At 41.2% G+C, this 14,583-nt stretch overlaps 1 protein-coding gene across 4 annotated transcripts in view; it reads right to left on the reverse strand.

The window, feature by feature from the left end:
• Positions 1 to 14,583, reverse strand: part of PDE3A (phosphodiesterase 3A) — a 270,061-nt gene that overhangs the window by 47,245 nt on the left and 208,233 nt on the right. For all 4 annotated transcript variants that reach the window (XM_080391144.1, XM_080391143.1, XM_080391146.1 and 1 more), the window contains exons 3-4: positions 5,698 to 5,958; positions 2,670 to 2,824 (exon numbers count right to left, since the gene is read on the reverse strand). In XM_080391144.1, coding sequence (XP_080247270.1) covers positions 2,670 to 2,824; positions 5,698 to 5,958 — 416 coding nt within the window. The remainder of the gene's footprint in view (positions 1 to 2,669; positions 2,825 to 5,697; positions 5,959 to 14,583) is intronic.

Below are 14,583 nucleotides of genomic sequence, written 5' to 3' on the forward strand. Positions count from 1 at the left end.
TGCTACTGAATTATCTGCCACAGCCCCTGTGGAGAGTTAAATGCAGCTCAACTCAGGCTATCTGGTAGCATGGAAGTCCCAAGATGTGAGGTACCTAGGTCTGAACACCCTCAGACAGAGAAGCAACTTTATTAGGGGGTCCATGGCAAATGCCTGAAACCAGTCAGCTGCTGGCTGTAAGCAGCTGAGCAAACACAACTTCTCTCTCTCCATTTCATGGGAGGACTATGTATTTTATGATACCGACTCAGGGATTGGGCCCTGAGAACAAGAGAATGGGTAAGAGTGAGCAGGGAATACCTAACTGGTATAGTCAGTCATGAGGTACAACAGCCATAAGATAAAACCCCATCTCTACAGAATATTGAGAACTAGTGTGCTTCTGAATAACTCTAAAAAACTTTCAGGGACATGCTTTAGGAACTAAATTTTGGTTTGGGCACAAAATGGAGTAGGTAGGTATCTCAGCCTATGTAAACTGCTTTGCAGATGTAATGCTCTGTTTCTATGATGCACTATATGAATATAACCTTAAAGTGTACATTTCATGATAGAATCCAGAACCCTTTTTCCAGGCAAAACAAATAACGTACAATTCCTCAAGTGATCTTGAGGAATTAATTCCTTTCAAGGCTTTATTAATTATTGCTTTGTAGTTGTGACTCTTCCAGTACCACCACCTGCTTACAGAACCCTTGAAAATATGGGGCATCTTAAATGAGTCAGTAAATAAATACTTCATAAGTAGAAGCCGGCACTCAGTTCTGCTCCTCAGTAAAACACCTGTGTGTATTTCTTGTGGCAAATTAGGAAAAGCCTTTTAACTAGATGAGATAGTTAGGATTCTGAATCCCAGAAGCTAAACTCTGTAGTCAATGGGAAAGAAATGTTCTACTGCAGTGCTTAAAGTTAGGGAAAGCACAGCAACCATCCTGCAAGAAAACTTTACACTGCCCATTTTATTTTCAGCTTTGCTTTTCCAGTTCTACTAGCAAATCTTCCTGTATTAGGTTTGCATGGTAATGTTTTGGTAGCAGGGGGGCTACAAGTGTGGCTTCTGTGAGAAGCTGCTAGAAGCTTCCCCCATGTCTGATAGAACCAGTGGCAGCCAGCTCCAAGGCAGACCCACTCCTGGCCAAGGCTGAGCCCATCAGTGATGGTGGTAGTGCCTCTGGGGTAATGTATTTAGGAAGAGGACAAAGTTCACAGCAATTGCATCCAAAGAGAGGAGTAGGAGTATGTGAGAGCAACGACTCTGCAGACACTAAGGTCAGTGAAGGAGGAGGGCAGGAGGTGCTCCAGGCACCAAAATAGAGGTTTCCCTGCGGCCTGTGGTGAAGACCATGGTGGGACAGGCTGTTCCCCTGCAGCGTACAGAGGTTAATGGGTCCAGAGGGGACCCACACTGGAGTAGTCTGTTCCTGAAGGACTGCATCCTGTGGAAGGGATCCATGCTGCAGCAGTTCATGAAGAACTGTAGCCCATGGGAAGGACTCATGTTGGAGAGGTTCATGGAGGACTGTTTCCTGTGGGAAGGACCCCACGCTGGAGCAGGGGAAGAATGTGAGGAGTCCTTCTCCTGAGGAGGAAGGAGTGGCAGAATGAGTGATGAACTGACGGCAACCCCCATTCCCCATCCCCTTACACCGCTGTGGGGGAGGAGGCAGAGAAAATCAGGAGTGAAGTTAAGCACGGGAAGATGGGAGGGGTGGGGGGAAGGTGTTTTTTAAGATTTGGTTTTATTATTTATTATCCTACCCTGATTTGATTGGTAATAAATTAAATTGATTTTCCCCAAGTTGAATCTGTTTTGTACATGACAGTCACTGGTGAATGATCTCTCCCTGTCCTTACCTTCACCCATGAGCCTTTCATTATATCTTTTCTCCCCTGTCCAGCTGAGGCAATGGTAGAGCAGCTGTGGTGGGCACCAGACGTCCAGTCAGGGTCAACCCAGTACACTTCCTTTGTAATTTTACTTCTAGATTATACATGGGGTTTTTTCCCCAATGGTAACAAATCTACTTTCTTCTCTTCACTAAATTGTGTTTTGACTTGCCTAACTCAATCATTTTTATTTACCATCTACTGCTAGTATTGCATTTGCGTGAGTTCATTTAGAGAACCCTAAGCCCTTCTTATATTCTGGAATTAAGTTTGTACAGGGGATGCAGGGCAAGTACAGTGCTCTATGGTCTGTATGTGTATTTTAGGAAGGTCCACTTAAAATCAGCGTTTGTGTTCTGGAAGCTAGTATCTAGAGGATGGAGAAAGGCTTTATGAACCAATCTAATGACAGGACCACATCATTAGATGTGTTCTTAAAAGTGATGTTCAGCAGCTGGGTTACTTGTTAGAACTTTTTCTTGGCTGGACAATATCCATGGAGGAAATTGCTTTGTTTCCAATTTTATTGTACAATTCTGCACTTTGCTAGCATCAATAATTATTATTTTTTTTTAAAATGCTTCCCAATAATAGGAATAGTTTGGGCACAATCTGACTAAAAAATTAGGAATACCACTACTTTGGTAACCTGATGTAGAGAAACATAAGGAAGTAGTTCTAACACACTTTGGAGTCAGCATTTTTAAATGAGGGACATCATCACACAGAACCAAAGAAATTTGTCCAAAGAGACATAAAAGAGAGAGAAGGTAATTTGTAACCTGGATGAAGATGATTCATGAGGTTTGATGCTGGCACTACGATCCCTTCTTACAGGAGCTGGCTCCAGTGTCGGTAGTCCTGTGGCTGATGTTGTTGTGGTCCAAGTTGAGGACACTCGCCTCAGCAGTCCTGGAGGCAAACTTCTCCGTAAGCGCTAGAGAGAAATCAGTTGCTTAGAGTTATATAGGCTTAAAAAAAACTTTAAACATGCAGAAGAACTTTTCCATTTGATTAATTCTGCCTGACAACACCTAGTGAGGTATCTTAAATCTGCATTCTCCCAGGTATTATGGTGCCTACCTTTTATTCAAATCAACACAGCTGATGCTTTAAATGCTTGGGGGGTCTAGACCAGTCTCCCTCTTTTAAGTTAAGAAAAGGGTATATATCCACAACCACATAGTCACAAATGTTCAACACCTGGAGCTCTCACTGGAGTCAGCCAGTGTTCATTGTGCTCTTTAAAAATTTTGGTCTTACATGATGTGGCCAAAGGCACTTAAACAAGTCATCAGGGCCAGAAAGGTGACAGAGGGATTAGAGCATCTGCCATAGAAGGAAAGGCTGAGATAGCTGATATTGCTCAGTTTGGAGAAGAGATGGTTCAGGGGAGATCTTACCAATGTACATATATATATAAATACCTGAAGGGAGGGTGTAAAGAAGATGAAGCCAGGCTTTTTCCAGTGATGTCCAGTGACAGGACAAGACACAATGGGTCACAAACTGATATATAAGAAATTCCATTTAAATGTAAGAAAGTATTTTTTACTGTGAGGATGACTGAACACTGAGAGAAGTTGCCCAGAGAGGCTGTGGAGTCTACAGCCATGGAGATCTCAAAACCCAACTGGACATCCTCCTGAGCAACCAGCTCTAGGCTGAGCCTAAAGAAACCTGCTCCAGGGTCAACTTGCTTAAGATGAGGGATTGGACTAGATGATCTCTGGACTGGACTAGAAGATCTCCAGATGTACTTTCAGCCTCAGCTATTCTGTGATTTAAACTGTCATGAATGCTTAAAATCAGAGATTCAAGGCAAGGAAGGCAGTAAAAAAAAGTAAGGGAGGGGAGCTCCAACTTTTTCCCCTGCTATATCTACCCAATCCAAAGATCAGACACTGAAATAAAACCTTTGTGCTCTGGGATATGATGTCTCCTGAAAAGCTTAGAGAAAGCATGACTGTTCACAGCAGATTCTTCTTGACTACCCAGCATTTTTCTTTCACCTGACTCTTTCTTTTCTCCACTAACAGGACTCACATGTGTTTTCCGAATTTTTGAAGGCAGAGATAATGAAGGAAGATGATAGAGTCTTGGTGGGTCCAGATTTCCTGTTGCAGGTGCTATAATTTTGTAAGATGTTTCTCTTGTAGTTCTCATGAAGTGTTTATAGCTAAGAACTGAAATAAATATGTCTCTCTGATGGAGAACTCTGACTTTGCCAGAGGGTTAAGAGATATGAGATGGAAGATGCTTCTGGTTCTGAAGCTCAGACTTACAGATAAATATGTTAACATACTATCTCCTTACCCAAAATGCTCAGTGTCATATGCTTAAGGTAAAGACCCTAAACCTATACTTAGACATTTAAATAAAGGACTACAAACTATTAGATTTATGAACCGTAATACATGTAGGTCAGTGAATTCAGTCAAATTAGTTCTCTGTAGCATTAACTCATTAATTCATCCTTCATTTCTCTTCTCCTCACTAGGTATTATGCAGCAGCAAACTGGTAACTGTTCATTGTGTTTGCTCATGTGATGGCAGTGTTCTTCAATTTAACTCTTCCCCTCAGAGCCCAGAGTTCAGCCATTACAGACATGTACACTAAAATAAACTGGAAAATGTGCTTAAAAAAATCTAAACAGCCATTTCATATATACAGCTGCTACACAGGCAAATAGGGTAATAATTATCAACCCACTAAAATATATTAAAAAAAGAATCACAGGTGTTGCAATTCAGATGTCAGGAAATGCTGGAACAAACGGTGGCTGTGCCATTTGAACTGTTAAAAGCATTCACCTGTGCGACATATTCTCCCTATATTTGATTTTAAAAAAGAAAACTGCAGTACAGAAGTATTTTGGTTTAGTTTCAAGAGTGAAACGTAAACCTTGCAGGACAGCTAATTAGCAACAAACCTACAATTCAAATTACTTCAAAGCTGGTGTTCTTTCTAGTTGTTCACTTACTAAATGTGGGTGGTTAACAGTTTGTTTTTTGGGGTTTTTTTGTTTTTTTATTGTGGGATTCCTGAGCATTCAGAAAGCCATCTGTCAAGGCAGTAATATATGGTTGCTTTTTTTTTTTTAAGTCTTCTTTTTCTCCTCAAGACTAATTCTCATAAGGTCATATTTGTCACACTAAGTGTATGATCTTTTTTGTTTGGTATACAACATTTCAAACTTGATCCAAAGCACCTGGAGGTCATCAACAGAGACTTTTTAATTAACTTCTCTAGGTTTCACACCTATAGCTAAAGGAAGGAAGGAAGAGACTGAAATTCATAGAGAATTTCCAACTCCAGTCTTCAAAGTGGGCAGAAAGGTCCCTCATATTAATTCCCCACTGCTCATTGAGTAGTCACCCTACATGCAGAGGCTCAATTTTTTGAGTGGGAAGGGGAATATCTGGGTGAGAAGTAATGGGGCAGACTTGTAAGTCTGGATGCTGAAAGGCTTTTGTTTGCTCTGCTCCCTATCATTTCTTCTCTCTTAAGCTCCAGCCAACACCTGCAAGGAAATACGTACACCATCTATGTGAGCTAACCTGTGTTAAATATAATTTTCTAAAGATTCCTAAAGCAAAGTTAACCTGGCCATGAATTGAATGATACACAGGAATTGTCTTACTATCAAACCAACAGTCTACTTAGCTGTCCTTTTATAGTAGAGCATGACTAGTGCATAAGATGTTAATCTGAAGCAAACAAGCAAAAAGTGACACCTCCCACTACTCCTGTGTTTTCCCTTTAGGGAGAGTCAAGTTACAAGATGACAGTCAGGGACCAGTACTCACCTTGGGAATAGCTAGTTTCTCTCCTTTCTCCGGACATTCCTCTGAGTCGGAGCAGGTGTAGTTCTCACTGAAGGACACCAAAGGGTTCACCCTTGGCTTGTGGATGGCCTGGAAAGTTAACTGCGTATTAAGCAGGTTGCTCACTGTTCTCAGTGAAGTACACACGTTGGGGGGCAGCGATGGATCTGCTAGAAGGTCTGTAATGAGCCCATGTGCTTCTCCCATGACAGCAATATCCACTGTGATACTGGTACCAGAAGACTAAAGATGACAAAAATAATAGATGTAAGACAATAGAAGTGATCAACCTGCTGAGCAGTATCTAAAGCTGTGGTGAACTCTCCATAACTTTTGTTAAAGCAGTTACCCACAGTGGAAAAATAACATGAAATAATTATTTAAATAAGGAGAACCATGCTGAATATATTGATCATCAGGCATAATGCTCACAGTCCACAAAGAGTCTGGAATTTCATCATATCTGGTTTCACAGCTTTCACCATCTGCATTGGACTTAACCCACTTGAATGAATTGCTCAGGCTCCCTACAGAGACATAGTCATTAGCTAGGGGTTATTTGCACAAATGATTTTGGAGATATAACTTAGGATGGGAGGAGGGTCTCCTGACAGATACCTTTCTACTAACTACAGAGGCATCTAGAACAACTGATGTTCAATGCTTATGCTTAGATGAATGAAATGCATCCCACGCATATACTGAGATCTTAAAAATATCTCCACAGTATTAAAATATAGCATTCCAGTACAGTGGCAACAACAGCCTTCTCCAAGCAACTGTGTATTGGGTAGCTATACCAAAATTGAAATGGAGTAAAGAATGTATTTTCCAGTCCTTATTATATTTAGACAGAAGTGATGAGAACAGTTACAGTACAGACTTGTATGACCAATTCAGACAGTCCTTACTTTGTCTTGGGTTTGAGATATATACCTACTTTACATATATCATTTAGGAAGAATTATCATCTAAAGTGATACATAAGCAGGAATAATACTAAGGAGCAGCTCATATCACTGACAAATCTTACACACCCTGCCCCAGCACATGTATATAATTCATCTGTAAATGACGCACTGCAAAACAACTGTGGCCCAGGCAACTGTCTTCATATGTGTAGTCCATCCATCACACGCACAGGTAATCTAACACAGCTGTAGCACCGGGCTTCCAGCACATGCACAAAAGGGTTGACCCATAAACGCATCTTTGAGTTTCTCCAGAACTTCCTGACATTCAGCAGCTCCAGCTACCATCTGTCCCAAAACCCAGTAAGGCAATATGTTGGCACCAAAAGAAATTCTACTGCCAGAAGCAGGAAAGTTGTCAAGTCTATGAATTGACAGATATATGATACAATTGCAAAAGACTGAAGGTCTTTAAAATCTATGAGAAGAACAGTGACACTGGATGCACACAGAAGTACACCAGCTAGAAATGCAAGAGGCATATGAACTTTCAAGGCAGCAGTGAGGTTCCAGCCTCATTAGCTGGTGCACTATAAATCATCATAAATTCTGCATGGAATCATTAATTCAAGACACTCCAAGACCGATCATTTTTCCTTGCTGTGTTTCTGACACATGAGCTCAATCCTGCTGCTACTGTTTGGGACTTTTCAGCAGGTGTATGTGCAGTTTGCCAGAGAACATCCCAGGAGACCTTGTACTAATTTGTTATCATGTATTTCTTAGAAAAAACTAAGATACAGTGTTTTTCAAATGGGAAGTTATGCCTGTAAAAAGAGCAAAAGGTTTCTTGGAGCAGCAAGTACATAGCATGGAGAACTAGGCAGGCTGCTTAGCAAAAGAGTGGTCGAAGTGACTCCCCAGTGATAGCATTTAAGGACCTCACAACACATCAAAGAACAGCATAGCAGAGCTTTACACTGCTTCATTCTCACAAAAGGTTTCACAGGAAATAGCAAAGTATTTCTGAGGAAAGTGATGTATTAGCTAAGTATACCTGAACCTCTCCCCACTATTTTCCCAAATTCATAGTGTGGACATCAGGCCCTTGGCCACAGCTGTTTCATTCCACTGATCCACTCCTCATGTTCTTGCTGACACAGAGGTAAGCTGCAGGACCAGAAGACAGGCCTACTCACTCACCATCCTCTCACCAGAAAAACATCCTCTTCTTCCCACATTTCTTTTCTTTGTCATGACATGAAATAAAATAAACCAGAAACTGCTTGATATACTGAAGTGCTATTTCATCCTACTAAAAAAAAATAATAGCTGAAGTTAATTTAATGGCTCTTTCATTGCTTAACCTCTCAGGAGTGCGTGTAGAAGATTCTGGCATATGCTAAAGAAAATTCTTAAATTAAAAGACAAGGCTTGGGATGGGAGGAATTAATTATCTATCTTAACCTCAGCCCTGAAAAACAGACCAAAGGGGAGTGAGGGAGAATACATCATCCAAAGTGTGATAGAAGCCTCGTATTTTCAGTAAAACTGCACAATCTACAGTTTGAAATTCTATTAAGCCTGGAGCCTGGAGTTGTTGACTGCCCGTCAGAGACAGAGATTAATACTTCATTGAAGTAAACAAGTCTGACTCAGCGGGCCATAAGCAGGGGCCCAGATTTTGTACAGCAGTAACAGTATGTTGCAAAGCAGCCAGCATTGTTCTCCGTGATTAGTACCAAGTGGGGAGAAGGAGAGCCCTTCTCCTCTCAACGGTGAATTTGTACCACATGGTCTCTGACATGTGGGGAGGCCTTGTCATGTCTTGGTGACCCCTGCCTTGACTCTGGGACCCAGCAGATTTGTCCAACTCAAATGCCAGGCTGTGCTGAGCTATACCAGGAGCTGGTGCTGAGGACATATGGCCAAGGAAGAGGGACACCACACACCGTGTGTGTCCTCCCTCCTGAGCTGTGCCTGCACCTCACTGTGAAGAACACTCAGATCAAGTTAGGTCCTTAAACCCGTAACACACAGTAACATGCTGCAGCCCATGCCCCACCAGAACAAATCAGTAGAAAAGAAGCATTTCTCTGTTTGGAAATGTCCCTTGCACCTGGGAAAGGCTTCAGAGCTTGGCAATAGCACATACGATACCACCTCCTCCTCTGCACAATGAGCTCTTTATACAGCAAGGTGGCAGGACCTTTTGCATTTTTGACCAAAAGGGCACTACTTGCAGATCTGACACTTTCAAATGACACCTCACACAAAACCCATGCAATCAACCACCCAACCCACACAAAACACACCCAGAGGTCAGCTCCATGCCTGTAAGGAGGTGCATGTTGAACAACCCTCACCAGGGCTGAAACAAAACATATATCCTGCCAGCACGGCCCAGCCAGGGTCACCATAAAACATCAAGAGTTACCAATTTGTGCAACACGACCTAACGCATTGCACAATACTTCAAAGTGAAAACACTTTACACAGTATTTCAAAGACATTACTATATTGTAGTGAGCTGCCTTAAATGACACACACACGCACATATATATATATATATATGTCATAGTTACAGTATTCTTTGAACTACCCATAATGCTTAGAATCCTTAGAATAAGAGAGAAGGGAAAACAGACCAAGCTTAAATTCCTCTCCAGGAAAGAAGCAGAAGAAGGTAAACATTGCTCTAATCCATCAGTTTCAAAACATTAACACCACATCATAAATCAGTACAGTTTATATGTTGCAATTTAATTGCACAGAACTTGGATACAGGAAAAGAGTTTCTTTTTTGAGCAGTTTGAATATTTCATCTATGTCCAGATGAATTTAGGGTACTTATCCAGACTAGTCTGACTAGATAAAATTACAGGTATTGAATGTATTTTTTCTAAAAACAGCTACAAATTGAATGTATGAAAACATTTTAAAATATTTTATTTTTTAGATTCTTTACTGCAAAACAGTAGAGAACTGTGTGTGATTTGCAAACCATTACTGGGAAATTAAACTAAAATGTGTTTCCCTAAAGGACAAGGAAACCTTGAATTTTAATAAAATATATGTGATAATGTGAAACAATGTAAAGATTTATGCAGGACAATAAATTGCTGAAAATTTTAGATTGCGGTAATTGCACATACGCATCTACACACATGTGCACACATATACCCTCACAGACTTTTTTAGAGTAAAAGTGCATACAAAATCCATGCTCAGACTTTGTGTAGTTTTCTACTAATGTGCATAGCCTTTGCATGAACTGATCTGGATTCTTTCCAAACCACTTTACTCATTGAAACTCAAACGGCAGACAGATACTTGGGAATAGAGGCATGAAAATCATGTTTGCAATCAACACTAACAAACAACTAACTTGATAAACCAAAAAACCCACAAAATACCTGAAAAGCTAAGCTAAAGTGAACTTAATTTCACACTGGTCAGTATTCATTTACCAATTTATGCTAATAATTGTGAATGCAGTTTCCTCCCATGAATTTTGGAGAAGACTGGCTTACTGTTCACTTTGTGACTTCATTCTAGCTCTGATTTAAATGATGTTATGCAGTGCTAAAACTGAAATGCTTTAGGGTATGAGAATGGGAAAGCAAACAGGATGGAAACAAAAGCAAAACCAGATCAACTAAACATGCTCATTGATAACCAAGGTAAGGAGCAAAATAAATTCCTTACAATGCTGAAACCCAGCTGTTTTTGCTCTTTCTTTCTTTCATTTTCTACCCTCACCCCCCCTCTCACCCCCACCCCTCCTTTCTTTTTAAATTGCCATCCAGGTGGGTGTTTTAGGCTGAGGTACCACCTGGAATTCTTAACTGGGGCCAAATGCACTTGCTGTATGTTTTGGGGTTTCTTTTTATGTACAGAAATAAAATAAAGGGTTTTCCCCTAAAGAACTCATATGAAAAATAAGATGGCCAGATTACAGTAGGACGCACTAGAGACAGGGGATAGACCTGTACAGTTCATAGCACCAACTGTGCAATCACCTAAGTTCACACAGGTGAGGGCTTACTGGGAATCTGCAAGAAAACTTTCACATAACAAGAAGTGCACATACTTCTGCATCCACAGGACCAAATTATAAGTAGCGTCTCGTACCGTCACACGGTTTCTGTCAGGGCAGGAAACCTGTCTTCAAGGAACACTCTTAAGTGCAATATGAAAACAGTATTCTGGTAAATGCTGATGATCACTTACAATTTTAAAATTTGAATAGTTTGGTTTTGAATCTGTAGCATGGCTAGAAAAACAACTTTCAAAATCTGCATAACCTTCTGTAGGCTTCCATATTACATTTCCCAAAATCCCAATTGTGTTCTTCTATTAAATTATATTATGCATAAAATCTAAGAATACCTTTTATCTCACTAGGGGGGAAAAGCAGGTAAAACTGTGTAGGAAAAATGAGTTCAGGAGAACAGGAATAACAAATTCCTTTATCCATAAGACCTGATAGATAAATTTAGTTTACGGATTGTTCCTGGTTAACAAAGAGTTGATCCACCTGTGAAGCAGATTTGACATCCTTACACATAAATAGATGCCTTGCTACAAATAAAAGTCTTTCCCCTCCCCATTGGTGTTTTGCATAGGATTCTCACAAAACCAAACTCATCCAGTTTAAAAAATACCACTCTCTCTCCACCCTTCAAGAAAGGACGGTTAACATGACAACACAAAGCCAGTCAAAACTTAAGCACAATAAAACAAACATTTAAAAAAAAATTTTAGAAAAAGTTATCAAACAAACTACAAGTCATTTCACACAGCCTCATGTTAAGGAAAAAATGAAGTCTTCATTTGCTGTGGCTTGTACAAGGAAAAGCACTGAAGGCAGAGATACTGGCTTTCTACCACATTACACTCAAGAACACTCTGTAAGTAAAAGAATGGAGGAGGCGAGGGGAAAGAAAGGAAGAAAACAGCATCCAGCATATCTTCAATCTTCACACAATTATGAGCAACAATAAATCACAATCTGATACAGTTTCCAAGTCACATCATGAATGTTCAGGCCAAGCTGTCTGGAAACAAAATTAAAAGCAAATATAATTCTCCATTATTTTAATGTCCACAGAGTGATTTGAAGGATAAACATGAATTGGCTTCTATGGAAATAATGAATCATTTTAAAGGCGCCACAGACTTTACTCCACCTTTCACTGAATGACTAAGGAGAAAAGCGTACAATTCTTTGACATTTCACTTTTATGTATTTAAAGCTGCAGAACTGGAGTCTTACTGGGACTTCTTATTTTTATTTTACTCTTACTCTGTACTAATGCAAGATTTCAAGTCTCTGGCAAGCAAATAGTGCAATTATGAGAATCTTTTCTCCATATTAACGAAGCACAGCATTTCCACTGCTCTCTGGAGATGGAACAGCCACAAGCTCTGTAAGGCATATTCTTTGGTAGGACTGAATGCAGCACCATCTTGTCTCATCACATTGATCAAAGAAAACCTTTCTCATCATAAATTATCCCTGATGTTGCTGCTGATTCTTTCAAGCACCCAGAGCCACATAACTGTAAACCAGACACCGAAGCACAAAAGATGAGCCCCTAATGAGGCAAGACTAGATCTTGTGTGAGCCATAATGATTATGGTTTTGATCCTGGTTATATGGTGTTTGGGATGGCACCACTGTAACCAAGCAGACCTTCCTGGCAACAGTTACATTGAAGTCTGTACCTGCAGAGCAGGAAATGTCATGACTGTCACATACAGTGTCTGTAGCCTGAGCACCCACCAGCACAATACCAGAGTCCAAGGATCACATCACAGCCAGAGGAAATCTTTGAAAGTAGTTCTGCAAACAGAGCATCTTATGAAATGGGGCTCACTGAAGTGTTATATTTTTTTGTCCCCTCATCACTCACTGTACTGCAATGAGCTCTGCCCTCAGCAACAGTCGTGTAGCCACACAGCCAGCAGGAGACAGCCATGCCTGGGGCTATGTGCATGCACAGGGCACTCTGTAATCTCGCACTGTGTTAAACTGCCAGTCACTTACTACCAAGCAAGGTCACCAGTCTGGACCTTCCTCTGGTATCCCATCTTAGGCTGTCACAAAATTTCTAGGAAGATAATCACCTGTGATGCTTCCTACCATCTCCCACATTTGCCTGAAACCATTGGACAGCGCGATCATGTAAGCCTACATTCTTCACAAAACCAGGATGAAAACATCATTCTTAAATGGCTCTAACATTTAACCTACTCAGAGTAATCACAAACTTTGCAAATACTGAATTTGGAGCCTTTAAGCAAGAGGCACTAGTTTGAGTAGGAAGTACATTTTTTCTTTCTTATAAGACTTGTGGAATGTATCACCATTTATAGCACACTTCGTCTGGGGCTGCAGTTGCCATTGCCACATCCTGCACCTCTACCTTAGGTGACACCATTCACAAAGCTTGTAGCTACAGCTGATTAAACTTCTTCCATTACAGGACCTTTCAGTTTGTGATAGCTTTGTCAGCCAAAGAGATCAGACTGAAATGTATACTGCCAGGTATTTGTGAATTATTTCAGCTTTTGAGAATTGTTCAGACATTTACAAGAACACTGTTGGAGTGCTCTACCCATGCTAAAAATTCTTAGTAACTGATACCACTTAATCTGCAGCAGGCATGGAAGGTGCAGTAAAACCTTTTGCTTTCCCTGTCCTGGTATGTCCAGATTTAGTTATTTAGCTTCTGGTGAAAACAAAACCAAAGCTAGCCTTGTATGATCTCTGTGGGTTGTCAGAAACCAGCCACCAAACTGCCTGAGGATGCTGCCTGCCTGAAGTGCGCACATGTCCATACACTGCCCCTGTGGCCTTGTGCACTGTGCTCAACATCCCAAGGGCCAAAGGATCACGTTTAATCCAAACTGCACTGCCCGTCTGCAACTCAGACTGACACCTCAACTGACCCTCTTGTTGAGTGACAATGTCACAGTAATTGTTAGCACTGGTAACACCACAATGATTGCTCTCTTTTCAACGCGCAGACTTGGGTGAGGATCTTCCTGGATGGGCCCACAGACGCTCAGAAAGAAGTCTGTCTCATGCCTTTAGCAAAGACAACAATGTTTAAGAAAAATAAATATGTGGAAGATTCTTTTGCATATCATACTCAATAAGGAAACTGACATGCCCTCATGAAAGCATGGCTTCAAAATTTTCCCAGATAATTGGGGGGGGGGGGGCAGAGAGAGAGAGAAAGAATACATTTTAGTCCTATGCAGTTTTGGTGCCATCTGTAACTTTCAAGGGAAACTATCAGTTCCTGCTTCCAGGTCACCTAGCAAGCTTTCTCAGTTTTGTAACATGCACCAAAAGAAAGTATCTTTGTGGCTGTTGGCAACCAAACAACAACAACAAAATGATAGATGCAGAAATCATCTCAAGGAGTGGGCTGATTAGATTTGGTATGATTCAAGACCTACAGGGTAGGAAAGTCTGCACCCGTGTGGATGCAAGTACTGGATGTAACCCAATGCAACAGTATTCCCCACTACTTATATCTGGCAGAAAGGACCTCAAAATAGCTAACTCCACCAGTACTGACATAAAGTAGTACCTCATTTTCCACATTTCCTCCTGCCACAGTAAAAGTTTCCTCCTGCGCAAGGATCTCAGCTGCTGCTGGAAAACCCCAGAAAGCACTGGGGAAAGGGGCAGAGGGTTGTTCCCCTGACCGTGTGCCGTGGGTAGCACCCCCATCACTCTGCAGTGAGGAGTAAGCTGGAACCAGCTGTACACACACTCTGCCTTGGACTCCTGGTGAAATCCCAGTTCAAATGAAGAGACTCGAGTTTTAGTGACCTTCTGCATAAGGCATCCTGTGAGGATGATCCAGGGAAAGCAGCTCCTGGAAGGAGGTGAGAGCACAGGGTGAACTTCCTGGCTAAAAGCCGCCAGTTGCAGCTT

The sequence above is a fragment of the Falco punctatus genome (genome assembly GCF_963210335.1).
Source record: "Falco punctatus genome assembly, chromosome: 6".
Lineage (NCBI taxonomy): Eukaryota > Metazoa > Chordata > Aves > Falconiformes > Falconidae > Falco > Falco punctatus.